This window comes from Olea europaea, chromosome 19, assembly GCF_002742605.1.
Source record: "Olea europaea var. sylvestris chromosome 19, O_europaea_v1, whole genome shotgun sequence".
Lineage (NCBI taxonomy): Eukaryota > Viridiplantae > Streptophyta > Magnoliopsida > Lamiales > Oleaceae > Olea > Olea europaea.
Genome location: NC_036255.1, coordinates 7,086,668 through 7,099,928, shown reverse-complemented (window position 1 = coordinate 7,099,928; position 13,261 = coordinate 7,086,668). Strand labels below are relative to the sequence as shown.

Sequence of the window (13,261 nt, the reverse complement as noted above, 5' to 3'; positions counted from 1 at the left end):
ACATACCACCACCACCCTCACCCCGTCGCCACCGACACTACCACCACTGCCAGTTCCACTAACAACAATAACCACCCAATTTCCCCGACACAACCAAAACACCACCACCGCTCCCTCAACCAAAAAAACACCACCATTCCTACTTGCACCACCACCAGCATATCCACTACCCCAACACCACACAACCACCACGATAGCATCAACACTACTAGAGGTACCACACACATTACCACCAACACCATCACACATTCAACCACAGGCAGATCACATAGAATCGCCACTAAATCCACGGTATCCACCGCACCACCATTAACATTGTCCACCACCACCAACGCCTCACCTGAGACTGTTAGCGTTCAATGTCCGGCAACAGATTGCAACCGATCATGATTCTCGCAACAAATCGCCGCTCAACGTTATGCAAAAACTAGTCGCCATATTTGATCTGAAAACGGGGGCAGTGATTCTTCTCCGTTCGTGAGAGGAGTGTTGCTGCACCATCAAAACTGAGGAGGTTTCTTCCAAGACTCGCCTTCGTCGTTATCGTCGTCGTCGTGAATCGTTGCCGATGATTGCGACAATGGTGTTTCAAGATAGAGAGAAGGGAGAGTATGAAGACGGTAGAGAGAGAAAACATAACGTAAAATTAGGGTTGGGGAAATTGAATTGAGAGAAATTAGTATTTAAATTATTATATCAAACCTGATTTTTGCATAATAAAACTTAAGCCATGATTTTTGAACTATGATGTTTAAACCCCTAGATTTGTGTAATTTCCACGTATAGAAATCAAGAATTTATCATAAATGGGCCTCCAATAAAGCAGGCTAGTTATTATGGAACAGCACGAAGCCCATTACTTGTTTGGGTGCAAAACACTTGTAATGTTATCCTCGTGAGTCAATGAATTTGCTGTCTTTCTAAGAAAGAAAGAGTGAATGAATGAAAAGGATACATTTTAAGGCATTCTAGAACCATTCCTTGTCAACTCTTAATCATTCTTGTTACAATATAAAGTTAATGACTTATAAGAGTTTTATAGTAACTAGGAATTATAAAATATATTGTTCTTACTTAGTTTCATATTGTCCTTCTCTAAATTGGATGGAGATTTCCAAGTTTGTTGAAGAATCAAGATTAGGATGGGTTTTTAATGAATCGATCTAATCACAAATTCGTATATGAAATTCAAAGGAATAAAATAGGAATGGATGCTTTGAATCATAGAACTGTAATGAAATATACGATCAATCAACATTTATCGAATTTGAAAAAGAGTCAATTCGATTCTCTTATCTTGATATCTCGTAAGTTCTTCCGTGAATCTAGGTTTTGATGCATTGAAATTGAGATACTAAATTTCTCCCCTTTTGAATTAGATAGATTCATAACCCCTACTTTTTTGTTTTTTAATATATTTTTATGCTTTTAAATTTAAGTCATATTTGAAGAAATAAGAAAAACTAAAAAATAAATAAAAATAAGTAGATGGAGAAATTGAGCAAGAAATGAAGATATTTTACTTTAATGTTCAGTCACGTTATCATCCCCACCTTCGAGAGTAATATCTTTACGTACATATGTATGTATATGGTGTAGCTATAAACTGAGGTAGATTGGAAAATATTATTACACAAACTGATTAATTTAATTAAAAGCATGCTAAGTCAAGCATCATGATTATTTTTTACACATATAAATAAATCAACTTTCCTTTTTTTATTATTTATTTGAATTTCTTGTAATTTGAGATAAGCTGGCTAATGGGAGAGAAAAAAACTATGAAATTCCAAAAAAACCAGTTTTTTTTCTTTCTTATATTGTTCTTATAAAGAGTAAAAGATATAAACATCAAATTATTACCATTGAATTTTTTCATCTGTAATTTTTTTTTTTTTTATAAAAATACCTACAGTATATTTCAGTCTATAATTCCTTTCTTTATATATATATATATTATTTAAAAATCCTATTAATATGTAGCCATTTTTAAAAAATAATACATCTTATTTGTCCTGTCATACTGACATAAGACAAACATTTGGATAAGTTCAGCTGGCACAATCTGAAACTAGTTTCTGGGTTGGTACGATGATGTAAGTCTGTACTAAAATTTTGCAAATGTGTAATTTTGGTCCCAGACTATACTTTCATTATCTAGCAGTACATATGTCAAAACAAGAATATGACATCTTCATTCATCTTCCCCAACTGTTTTTCTTACAGATAACAAAGAAAGCCAAACTAGTTTTTTGACAAGTCGTATATCTGCTTATCCGTGTCGTTTTCAAATAGGTTGGTTAGCAAATTTCCAGCTACCGAGCATTGACTTCCTTATATATCATGGGGTCCTCGTTGCTACCCATGATTCTCTAAATACCCTTTACTGCTTTAATTTATTTTGTTTGAAAACTAGCTAGCCACGGAATGAAGAGTAGATGTTCATAATATTTGTTGGTTTCTCCCATTCTCAAAGGTAAAAACTTTCTGTCTCTGCATTAATGTTTATATTTGGATTTTGGTGATGTTTTAATCTTTGCTTTTTTTTTTACATATTTTCTTGAGAAAATTCAGAATTTTTTGAGCTTTCAATTTCAAAGAGTGAGTTTTGGTAATCAACATAAGATCAGAATGATGATTTAATTTAAATTCTCTTTTTATGATGATTAATGATATTTCTTCCCATGCATGCCTACGCCCCCAGAAGTCAATAATTAATTGAGCATTATTATTTAAATTTAAGGGTTCTTCTTTCAGATTCTTGTGTGCCCTTTTTCATGTTAGTAATTTGTCATGAACATTTTTGAATAAAAATTTCTGTATTGGATTTAATTACTAGCAGTTAAGGGTATGTTTTTACACAGTATTAGACACAACATATACCAGTCCCAGTCCTATGAGTTCTTGTGACAATGTAATAACATTCTTTGTTCCCCTTCTGAATTTTTTCATGGATGTGCATCTGCAGCAAGGACTGGAGATTTTGGGAGGATATGAGGTGTTTTCCATTCTGCAATGGTACTAAAAATGAAGACCAAAAGACATCAAAGTATACTCCTATTCCTACATCTACATCATCTGCATCGACTGATCCTGATACGAAGAAATCTGGATCTGATTACAACTATCAGAACATTTCCGATATAAGCACTGAATCCTCGGTTAGGTTCTCGTTCAAAAGTTTGTCCCTCAGACCTAGCAAGCTTAGGGTCTTCACATTTGCAGAGCTGAACACAGCTACCAAGAATTTCAGCCGTTCCCTTATGATTGGAGAAGGCGGATTTGGACCCGTGTATAGGGGTGTATTGAGAGAGACAGAAAGGATCGATATTGCTGTTAAACAACTCAGCAGAAGAGGGTTGCAGGCAAGCCTTCTTTCTTGTTATTTGTAATGCCGTCTATTTCCAAAGACGTTATAGCATCGAATACTAAAGAGAGAACCAGTTTGGCATACCAAACATCTATCATTTTCTTTAAATACTTCACCATCCAATAGTTGGCATGCTAGAATTTAAATCCCTATCATCTGTAGGATCCATATTCAATTAATAATCTGTTTTAATTTAGTTTTTCTTTTTGTTAATCATCATTTCTTGCAGGGACACAAGGAATGGGTGACAGAAGTGAACGTTCTCGGCATTGTCGAACATCCAAATCTTGTCAAACTTATAGGCTACTGTGCTGAGGACGACGACAGGGGGATGCAACGCCTTCTGATCTACGAATATATGTCTAAACGTAGCGTTCAAGACCAGTTATCAAGTCGATTTCAGGCATCTCTGCCATGGATTACTAGATTGAAAATAGCCCAAGATGCTGCAAGAGGCTTGGCATATCTTCATGAAGGCATGGAGTTTCAGGTAAATGCTGGTTTTAGTAACTTTAGCACAGATGGATCAAAATAATTTCATAATACTGAAATATGAGTTATTTTGATGCAGATTATAGTTAGAGATTTCAAGTCATCTAATATTTTACTGGATGATCAATGGAGCGCAAAACTTTCAGACTTCGGATTGGCAAGGTTGGGTCCTTCAGATGGAATAAGCTACGTCTCCACAGCGGTACATACTATTCATCTAAAACTTAGTAATAACTTTAACACAAGTTCATACGACAATAGTGGTCGATTGTGCTCAGACTGTCATAATTTACTTTTGCTAATGAACTTTTTTCCATCCAACAGGTTGTTGGAACAGTAGGATATGCTGCTCCAGAGTACATAAAAACAGGGCACCTTACAGTGAAGAGTGACGTTTGGAGTTATGGGGTCTTTTTGTATGAACTCATCAGCGGTCGACGGCCTCTGGATAGAAATCGACCTAGAAATGAGCAAAAGCTCTTGGACTGGGTTAGGCCACATCTTGCTGACGGTAAAAGATTTGAACAGATTCTCGATCCTCGACTAGACGGGAAACATTCCCTCAAGTCTGCTCAAAAGCTAGCAGCAATTGCTAACAGGTGTCTGGTTCGACGTCCCAAAAAGCGGCCACGAATGAGCGAAGTTCTCGAGATGGTGAACCAGATTGTTGAGGAGAATGACAATGGAAGTCCTGAGGCTGCTGTAGAGAACTCCCCTCAAAAGGAAAACGAGAAATCTATGGCACAAAATTTATTAAAGAGGAGATTTGTTGATCATGTAACCGGAGAGAACAAGTGGCTAACCTGGAGGTCATGGAGACCTAAGGTTGTTGGGACCAATTGAGTGAAAACAGATGAATTATACTTCATGATTTTATTGTCTTCCACAACCTAGGGAACATGCCATTTGTTTGATGACAAATATAAGTAATATCGAAAATTCGAATGGTTGAAACTGAAGCACACTACTTTTGAAGTGATAGGAAAAGAGAAAAAAAGAAAAAACATCGATTAAACTAGAAGAGTTGGAATTGAAAAAAGAATATCTCACTTCTTTCTCACATTCAAAATCGTGCATGAAACTTTCATCTAACACGGCTCTTATGTGATAAAAGAAAGAAGAAAATCAAAGTCTACAGTACACCTTGGTTACATATTACAGGTTCTAGTAGCGTTTGTGCAACATGAGATTTAGGTACGAGTAATGGGGGAAAATCTAAGACCATGTTTGATATGGAATATTTTCCATGGAACTAGGAAATTTTTTGAGAGTTTTCCACCTTTTTGTTGTTCGATTGGGAGAGTTTTCCGTGAAATTCAATCTCTCTCTTTCACCCCACGTGACCTCAATTTTCATGAATTGGTGGAAAATCAATTCCCATGGTTTTGGTGGGAATTGGCTTTTCTAGGTTCTTTTTTATTATTATTTATTTTCTTTTATTTTTTGGTAATGGAAACAAATTCTAAAGACAATTGTAAAAAAATTTATTTATTTAATTGACAATTTACATGAAAAACAAAATCAAATGAACATCAAAAGATCAAAAATTTCAACATTTTTCGAGTGAAAAATTATATCAATCAAACACACTTAATTGACAATTTTCAATAAAACAAGTTCTAAACAATTCAATTCTCTGGAATTCGTTTTCTTTCCACCCAAATTCCATTCTTACAATCAAACGGATCCTAAGTTAATTAGACACTAAAACAGTCCAAACTAAATGTACAAAAATAGTATGACTAAACACAAAAATAGTATGACTAAACTTTCTTTTATTTCAAAATTATGGCTGTTAAAGGTAAAAAAACTTGATCATGAGATTGTTCAAAATTTATCATGGGCACAGAAGACCACTAGAATGCACAAGAAATAGTTCAAATGAACAGATCAGCTTCTGAAGTGACATAGCAAATCTTCACTACCAACGTACTGAGTGTGTTATAACCGGCAAGGAATTTAAATTGAAACTTAAAAGGAAATTTTCATACACAAAAAGATGTCTAGCTAAAAGATCTCATTCCTTACAGACGACATCCAGTAATTTTATACCTTCCTCGCTCAATTCTACATTCTCCATCTTAATCCAGCGACGCATGACAGGACTTGTTTTTCCAGCAGCTGCATAGATTCTTATCAATGATTCAAGTACTTCTGATCCCAAATCGTCTTTTGACTTCTTCAGAACCTCCAGAAAACGTTCAGCACCCTCGACATCCTTGTTTTGCTCAAAATGTCGCATCAGTTCTCCAATAAGGGCAGGTGAAGGGGTCCATTTACCACCATCTCCCCTGCCGGTTAAAATTGCATTTTCGATACAAACTACTGCTGATTCAATCTCTCTATTCTTCAGATAATAATCCAGATAAAGCTCCCAAGTTTTAGCATTGGGCTTGGCTCCTCTCCTCTTTGCCCGTGCCTTGAGTGCCTCAACCTTCTCCAATGAACCTTCTTTAAGATAAGCTCCTATTAGGGAATTTGCAATTCGAATATCATAAGTTGAGCAACCAGATACCCACTCCCGGTAACATTTCTCAGCACCTGGTAAATCATTCAACTTAAGCAACACTTGTATCATGTTTAGATAGCTTATATTTGGGGTTTTGGGAAACGAAAGCCTCAATGAACGCCAGATACGGTATACTTCAAGCAGATTTCCAGTACGTCCATACAATGTGATCAGAAACTGGTAAGCAGAAAATTCTCGTACAGCATTTAGCTTCTCCAGTTCCTTAAGTGCCTTCTCAGCTTTATCAAATAATCTGGCATCAACATAAATAGATGCCAAATTGCTATATGTTGTCCAATCTCCAGCAACTCGGCCATCCCTCTTCATTTCATCAATAACTCTCTCAACCCCAGATATATCGTTCATAGCAGCAAGAGCCCTCATCCAGACATTATAGGTGTAGCAATCTAGCATGATATCACATGACTTCATTTCTTGGATGATCGCCGGAACCTTTTCTGCCTGCCCAGTTTTTGTGTAGAGAGTCATGAGGCTGTTATAGGGCATGGAACTTAGCTCTAAATTAAGTTCCTTCATCTTTTCCATCAAAGTTTCGGCCTTTTCAGTCATTAAATCCTTGCAGTAACAGTTAAGAAGAGCACCATAGGTGAGATGGTTTTTCGAGGATTCAGGCAGATTGATAAAGTAAGTTTCTGCAGCAGCAATTCCCCTACTCTTTGCAACAAGATCTAGATGTATCGCTTGATCACTTATTGTCTTGTTCACCCCCCTCCTCGTCATGGTCTCAGACAGCTGTGTGTATATATATAACAAATAAGTTGTGTTCAGCAGACAATCACACCAAAAATGAAATGTGTAAAACAAATGCACACATCTCGGAGATCAATACTGGTAAGGATTGTAAAGTTACTCAGTATCGGTGCAACTGCAGTTATTAATATGCCCCCGTTTGGCCTAATTCTATCCAAATTTTAATGGTTGGAATAGTGTTTTTTTGAAAAATGTGTGGTTGAAAAAGAATAAAAAGTTTTTGATTTATGTGTAATATTATTTTATGAAAGATTGTGTGGTTGAAAATAAAAGAGAGAGAGAATGGGACCCAAACGGGGGCTATATCAACTGGAATAAAAAGTGTAGATCATATCGATATATTGAGTTTGGATTTGGAAGAAATGAAGAAATCATGGTTGCATTACTTCTACATGTAAATGTTTGTCTTTTGCATGCAAATGTATTACACAGTAATGCAGCATTATAAAAACATTTACATGTATAGCTGTAAAACTCAGTAATGTCATATCACATATAGCTGTTGCTTATAAAAACATTTTACAGCATCAACAAGTGACAATAACACGATAAAACTAGTTTAAAACAGATAAATTTCTGCATTTCTTAGTATAAAAGGTTCATAAATCTCAAATGTACATCATAGATAGAATGTTAGGTCAGACTTCATCATTCCGAAATAAGGTATTGTGGTCCAATGTTAAATGCTTTACAGAAAATGTTGAAAATAATTATAGGAGAATGGATCAAGTAGTTCATAACTAGTTTAAAAGCAAAGAGAAATTATCAAAATATTAATGCTACAATTGCATCTCTGTATCATAAAAAATGACCTTACAACTCAATGAAGGCAACAAGTAATTAACAGAACAAACTAATCAACATTTTATATAAATTATTTCCATAAAAAAAACTTGGATTATTTCTACACGAGACCTTTTTTTCCCCTTTAATAATGTCAATTGTCTGGATATTTCTAGAAAAAATGTGTTCTTTGATGTTGTAGTTATTTAGTTGAATGTAGCTACACTTGTAAAGGTTTGCTATTGCATTTTAAAGTGCTTGTTACTGTAACAGACACCAAAATGTGATACTAGAATGAATGGCCGAGCTTAAGTATCGAGCTAGCATTTCTCCAACTATCCATTCATTTCTTCTTTTTGTATTTATCATCTTCCCCAAATGAGTTTTTTTATTTGAGAGCCATAAAAAAGGCAAATCCCCAAGATCCAAACGCTGCTTCGACTGCTTCCTCAGCCTCAACATATCCCCCTATTGCCTTCAATCAAATACAAATTCAGGATCCACCCATTTGCCCTCAACTCATCACTGTACCAAGCCCCAGCACCTCAAAAGCCAGCTAAAGGCAACTCAGGTCTGAGATTGGCTTCTCGATTCTCTCATTATTATCTTTTTAATTTTTTATTAGAATTATTTTGGTTTTACTATAACATTAATCAGTTTTGATTTAAATCGTTATTACTGATAAAACCAAAACCAAACCAATACTATTGAAATAGTGAAAATAATAAACTGAAAAGCAAACTTCTTGGCTGACCTCAAATATTTTGTCCCATTCAAATTTGACCAACAACAGAATCCGCAATAAAACCGCACAAAATGCCGGAAAATTATGGATCTTGTACACTGTTCTTGTATATCATACCTTGATGGCCGGGCGGTAGAGCTTGCGGCTGCGAAGTACCTTGAGGGATTGACCTACTTCCCATTTGTAAGCACTTTTGCGAGATTTCAAGAATTGATTTAGCTGTTCGGCTACCCTTTGCTCTTCTCCTCCTTCCTTAAAGAGCTTCTTATAAAGTGCTTCTTCTAAGTACTTCTTGGTTGACCTCTTTAAAATGTTCTTCTTTTTCGCAAATTGCTGCATAAATGTAGAAGCCATTTTCAGATTCTCTCACTTTCGCTGTTGGAATTTGATGAAATTTTTATAGATACTGTTGCATTTGATTTGACTTCGGAAAATAAACCCTAAAGATGGAGATAGACGAGAGTAGTGGCAGTCGAGCAGGAGAGTGGCAATGCGGTAATTTTGTGATCAGGGTATACAAATCTAAATGGGCCTGAAGCAAGTATTTGAAGAGACGTTGGGTTGGAGCTTTAAGCCGACTTAGGTCAAGGGATTACACTTGAAAGATAGTAAGATACAATTTCAATATTAAAAAATTTATTTTATCATTTCAAAAATCAGCTCATAATTAAATCTACCTACACTTTAAAAGAGGAGTTAATTGTTCCAATGGTCATTGAACTTAAGTTTATGTCTTTGATTGGCTACTGAACTTTAAAAAATGTCGAGTTTTGATCACTGAATTTAGGTTCATGTCTTTGATTGGCCACTGAACTTTAAAATGTCGAGTTTTGGCCACTGAACTATGAAAAACGTCGAGTTTTGATCACTGAACTTAGGTTCATGTCTTCGATTAATCACTGAAATTTAAAATGTCGAGTTTTGACCACTGAACTTTTAAAAATGTTGGACATTATTCAATGTAAACTCGATATTTTTCAAAATTCAATAGTTATGCTAGTGAGTAACGTACGACATATTTCAAAGTTCAGTGACCAAAACTTGACATTTTAAATTTCAGTGAACAATCGAAGATATGGACCTAAATTCAGTGACAAAACTCGACATTTTTCAAAGTTCAGTGGCCAATCGAAAACGTTGACCTAAGTTTAGTAACCAAAAATCGACATTTTAAATTTCAGTGGTCAATCAAACACATGGACCTAAGTTCGGTGACCATTGGAACAATTAATAACTCATAAAAAAGAGAACGAGCCCGTTATTGTTCATTCTAGTGGCGAAGTGTTCACATTGGACCTGTTTCTAACTAGTTCTACACTATTTATCCAAAATATCTTCCTCATTGTTAATTCTATTACTTATTAACAAAGAAACCCTGCCAGTAGCCGACTCCCTTCTTTGTTGTCCGATTTGGTGCTACCGACTCGTCGAACTTGGGCAAAAGCAACGAGCGGGCTTCTACTGTTTTCTCTTCAACCTAATTTCTCTCTCTCTCTCTCTCAATAGTCACCGGGCACACACTTGAGCTTCGACACCGCCGACGACACTTTTCCGATGAGCCCTTACTTTCTTGTGCTTATTACATGCCACACCTTCAAATTTTCCACTGCGTGGATCCCTTCACTGACCTAAGATGATAAGCACTTATTTTCTAGGTCCAAAGATGATTTTATATCCATTAATGCTCTCAATTTTGCATTTCCACACCTGAGTTTTATCAAAATAGGTGCAAATGCAATCAAAAGAAGGAAAATGAAGAATCTTGGAAAAGCCATTTTCTGGGTTTGGTTCAGAACAAAGAATTCAAATTCAAAAGCTTTGATTCTTTTATTAATTATTGATCTTATTTCACAGTGTTTAAGTGAAAGGATTTGGACTTTTGTGACTTTGGATTTTGCTTTGATTGCCTAATTCTTGTTTGTTTTCTTGGTGTGAGAATTTTGGGGTGAGAAGACTAACAATGGGAAAGAGTTCAAAAGTTTCCAGATTGTACGATTTTTGAGCATATTGACACATGCGCTCACATTCTACACTTAAATTATCAAATTTATTTTTTTATTTAGGAACATTTCTGGAGTTAATACATTTTATTATTTCTTATGCTTTTATTTATCAGTTATCTCAAAGAGAAGTAGAATTTTCATAAAAAGATTGTCTTGATAAAAAGATTATTTAACTTTTTATTTTAGTTTAAGTTTATATGATAACAATATACTATTATGTATCTAGGCTTTTGGAAAGGATGACAAAACTATGCTCCCAAAAAAAGAATTGTTTAGGAATACTATTAGAGTATTAGAAATGCAACCTATGCATGGAAACGAATGATTAAACTCCGTCTATTTCTATAAATGCATCATTTTACTTTCTTGAATATTTGTTTTCATCATTTTTTGTCCAACATTAATATTTTTTTTTCAGAATCACATTGTTGTTGTTAATCTTTTTGTTCAAATTTTTATTCTACGGGTTGTATTTATAGAGACTGCAATTCATGTTATGTAATTATTACATTTTTACACAATATGCACTGTTACATATTCTATTGTTTACTCTTCCTACATGCATATGAAACAAATTTTCTAATAGTTTTTATTTCATTTTCTTGTTTGTACTGCTTATCTTGGAATTCCAATATACAATAGTCTCTTCCACTCTTGCGATGGATATTTTAGAAACATCTGCTCATGAAGACCCTGCTTTTGTGAACATTAACATTGTATCTAATTGTGGGAAAGACTCATACAATACCTCCATTCGTCAACAACAAAGTCAAAGAGAAAGAGATCGGTGAAAAAGACTTAGAACTCGGTGTATTGATCAGCGTAAAAGGATAAATGAGCCTATAAATTCGGGAAATAATTCTTTTGTTGTTCCCCAATTGCATGAATCTATAATGCATCACGATCCTAATGCTTCTACTTCAAATAAACAAATACATTATATTTGTGATTTTGAATTAGAAGGAACTCTTAATGGATTGAACATGACATCTACTACTTATATATTACCAACACCCATCTATTGTAATGCCCATAAATTTTATAGAGAAACTAAAGGTTTTTGTTGTTCTGATGGAAAAATCAAGCTTTTCGTACCTATTCACGAAATAATTATTTCGATTTAAAATTACTGCAAGTGTACGATTCGTAACAAGTAATAAACTGGATTTTAAAAAGTCCGAATATCGTCCCTCAGAGATTGAGTAGTTCAATTCTATATAATCTAGCTTTAACCGAATCTAATTGAGTGAAAATATGGTCTAAATGAAAAAAGCCCTAATTTCAATTAAAAACCCTAATTTCAACTAAAAACCCTAATTTCTCAATTAGAAACCCTAATTTCGAAATTTCTCTAATTAAACGATTCAAACACTCAAGTAAATGAAATTATGCAAATTCAAAAGCTAATTTATGGAAATGAATCAAACTAAAGTCACTAGGATCACGAATCCCCAATTGAAGTTATGAAAACCCTACTTTCATAAAATTAATGACCCGATGGAAATTTGCCAATTCAATGTTCCTAATTCTATCCAGTATATTCTCTCAATATATATTAGACCTATTCTTGCACACCACTAGCCTATATCTCTATGGATGATGCAAATATATAAGAATGCATGTGATTTTGTGAACAATTAAAGAATTGCATAAAGCATAGGGGTATATCTCTATCCCCTATCGGACCTTATGTTTATTTACACCTTATCGAACCTATTCCACTTCTCTTGAATGTAAGCAATAAGTCATCAACACTCACACAATCATTGGCCACTAATTGCGGAAGAAAATCAATGCATATAAATCAATCAAATTATCTAAACGAGTCTTTATATTAAATTCATGAAATATGGAATTAAAATAACAAACAATGGTTCATCGATCACCTAATAATTGAAAACCTAGCCTAGAATATTCATAATTACAGAAAAAAATGAAATTAATAAATAGAAAGAACAGCACCCGTATGAAAATTCTTGAAATCTTGAACAAAACCTTGAAAACCCGCTTGAATTCTTGTGGAATCGGCTTCAAGATCGTGTTTCTTGCCTCCAAAAGTTATATTTTTCTTATCCCTGGACGTTCTGCCCTATCTCTGATGAATTTTAGCTTTTATATCATGTCCTTACGGAGTCCCGAAAGAGTTTCAATTGAAAACGGAAGTTCAGAATTTTCTTCGAATTTTAAAGCCATGCGGCCACATGGTGTTAAACCATGCGACCACATGGTTCAAGTGATCTACCTCAATAATATCCCTGCCTCCTCATGTGCGGCCGCAAGTTAGTAACTTTACAACGTTGCTATTTTGATCCCTGAAATCCGTTTTCTCTTTTCTTGATCTCTTTTCTTTCTTTCCTTTGTTTCATTATCAAATATTGACTCCTAATTGATGTTTGGGTCAATCAATTCCTTGATTACTTGCTCGGCTCATCTTTTGATTAATTGCAATTTAGTTCTTCATCTTTCACTTTTCTTCAATTCAGTCCAATGTTACTTCTTTCTTCCTCCGATCGTCTTGTATCGTCCTCAATCTCATACTTGGTGTATTTTCATTCTCGTTCTGCACTTTAGCTCAACTTCCCAATATT

At 34.7% G+C, this 13,261-nt stretch overlaps 2 protein-coding genes across 2 annotated transcripts; one reads left to right on the top strand and one right to left on the bottom strand.

Moving 5' to 3' along the window:
* The first annotated feature begins 2,189 nt into the window (after nt 1–2,189).
* On the top strand, nt 2,190–4,883 carry LOC111368639 (probable serine/threonine-protein kinase PBL19). The gene is made up of 5 exons (XM_022989999.1): nt 2,190–2,476; nt 2,969–3,365; nt 3,600–3,860; nt 3,942–4,064; nt 4,187–4,883. Exons 1-5 carry the CDS (start codon nt 2,439–2,441, stop codon nt 4,703–4,705), a joined length of 1,338 nt encoding a protein of 445 aa, XP_022845767.1. The 5' UTR covers nt 2,190–2,438; the 3' UTR covers nt 4,706–4,883.
* Nucleotides 4,884–5,680: 797 nt separating this feature from the next.
* On the bottom strand, nt 5,681–9,206 carry LOC111368638 (pentatricopeptide repeat-containing protein At1g60770). Its single transcript, XM_022989998.1, has 2 exons — nt 8,788–9,206; nt 5,681–7,124 (listed from the first exon to the last, which is right to left on the bottom strand). Exons 1-2 carry the CDS (start codon nt 9,022–9,024, stop codon nt 5,880–5,882), a joined length of 1,482 nt encoding a protein of 493 aa, XP_022845766.1. The 5' UTR covers nt 9,025–9,206; the 3' UTR covers nt 5,681–5,879.
* Between the last annotated feature and the right edge of the window lie 4,055 nt (nt 9,207–13,261).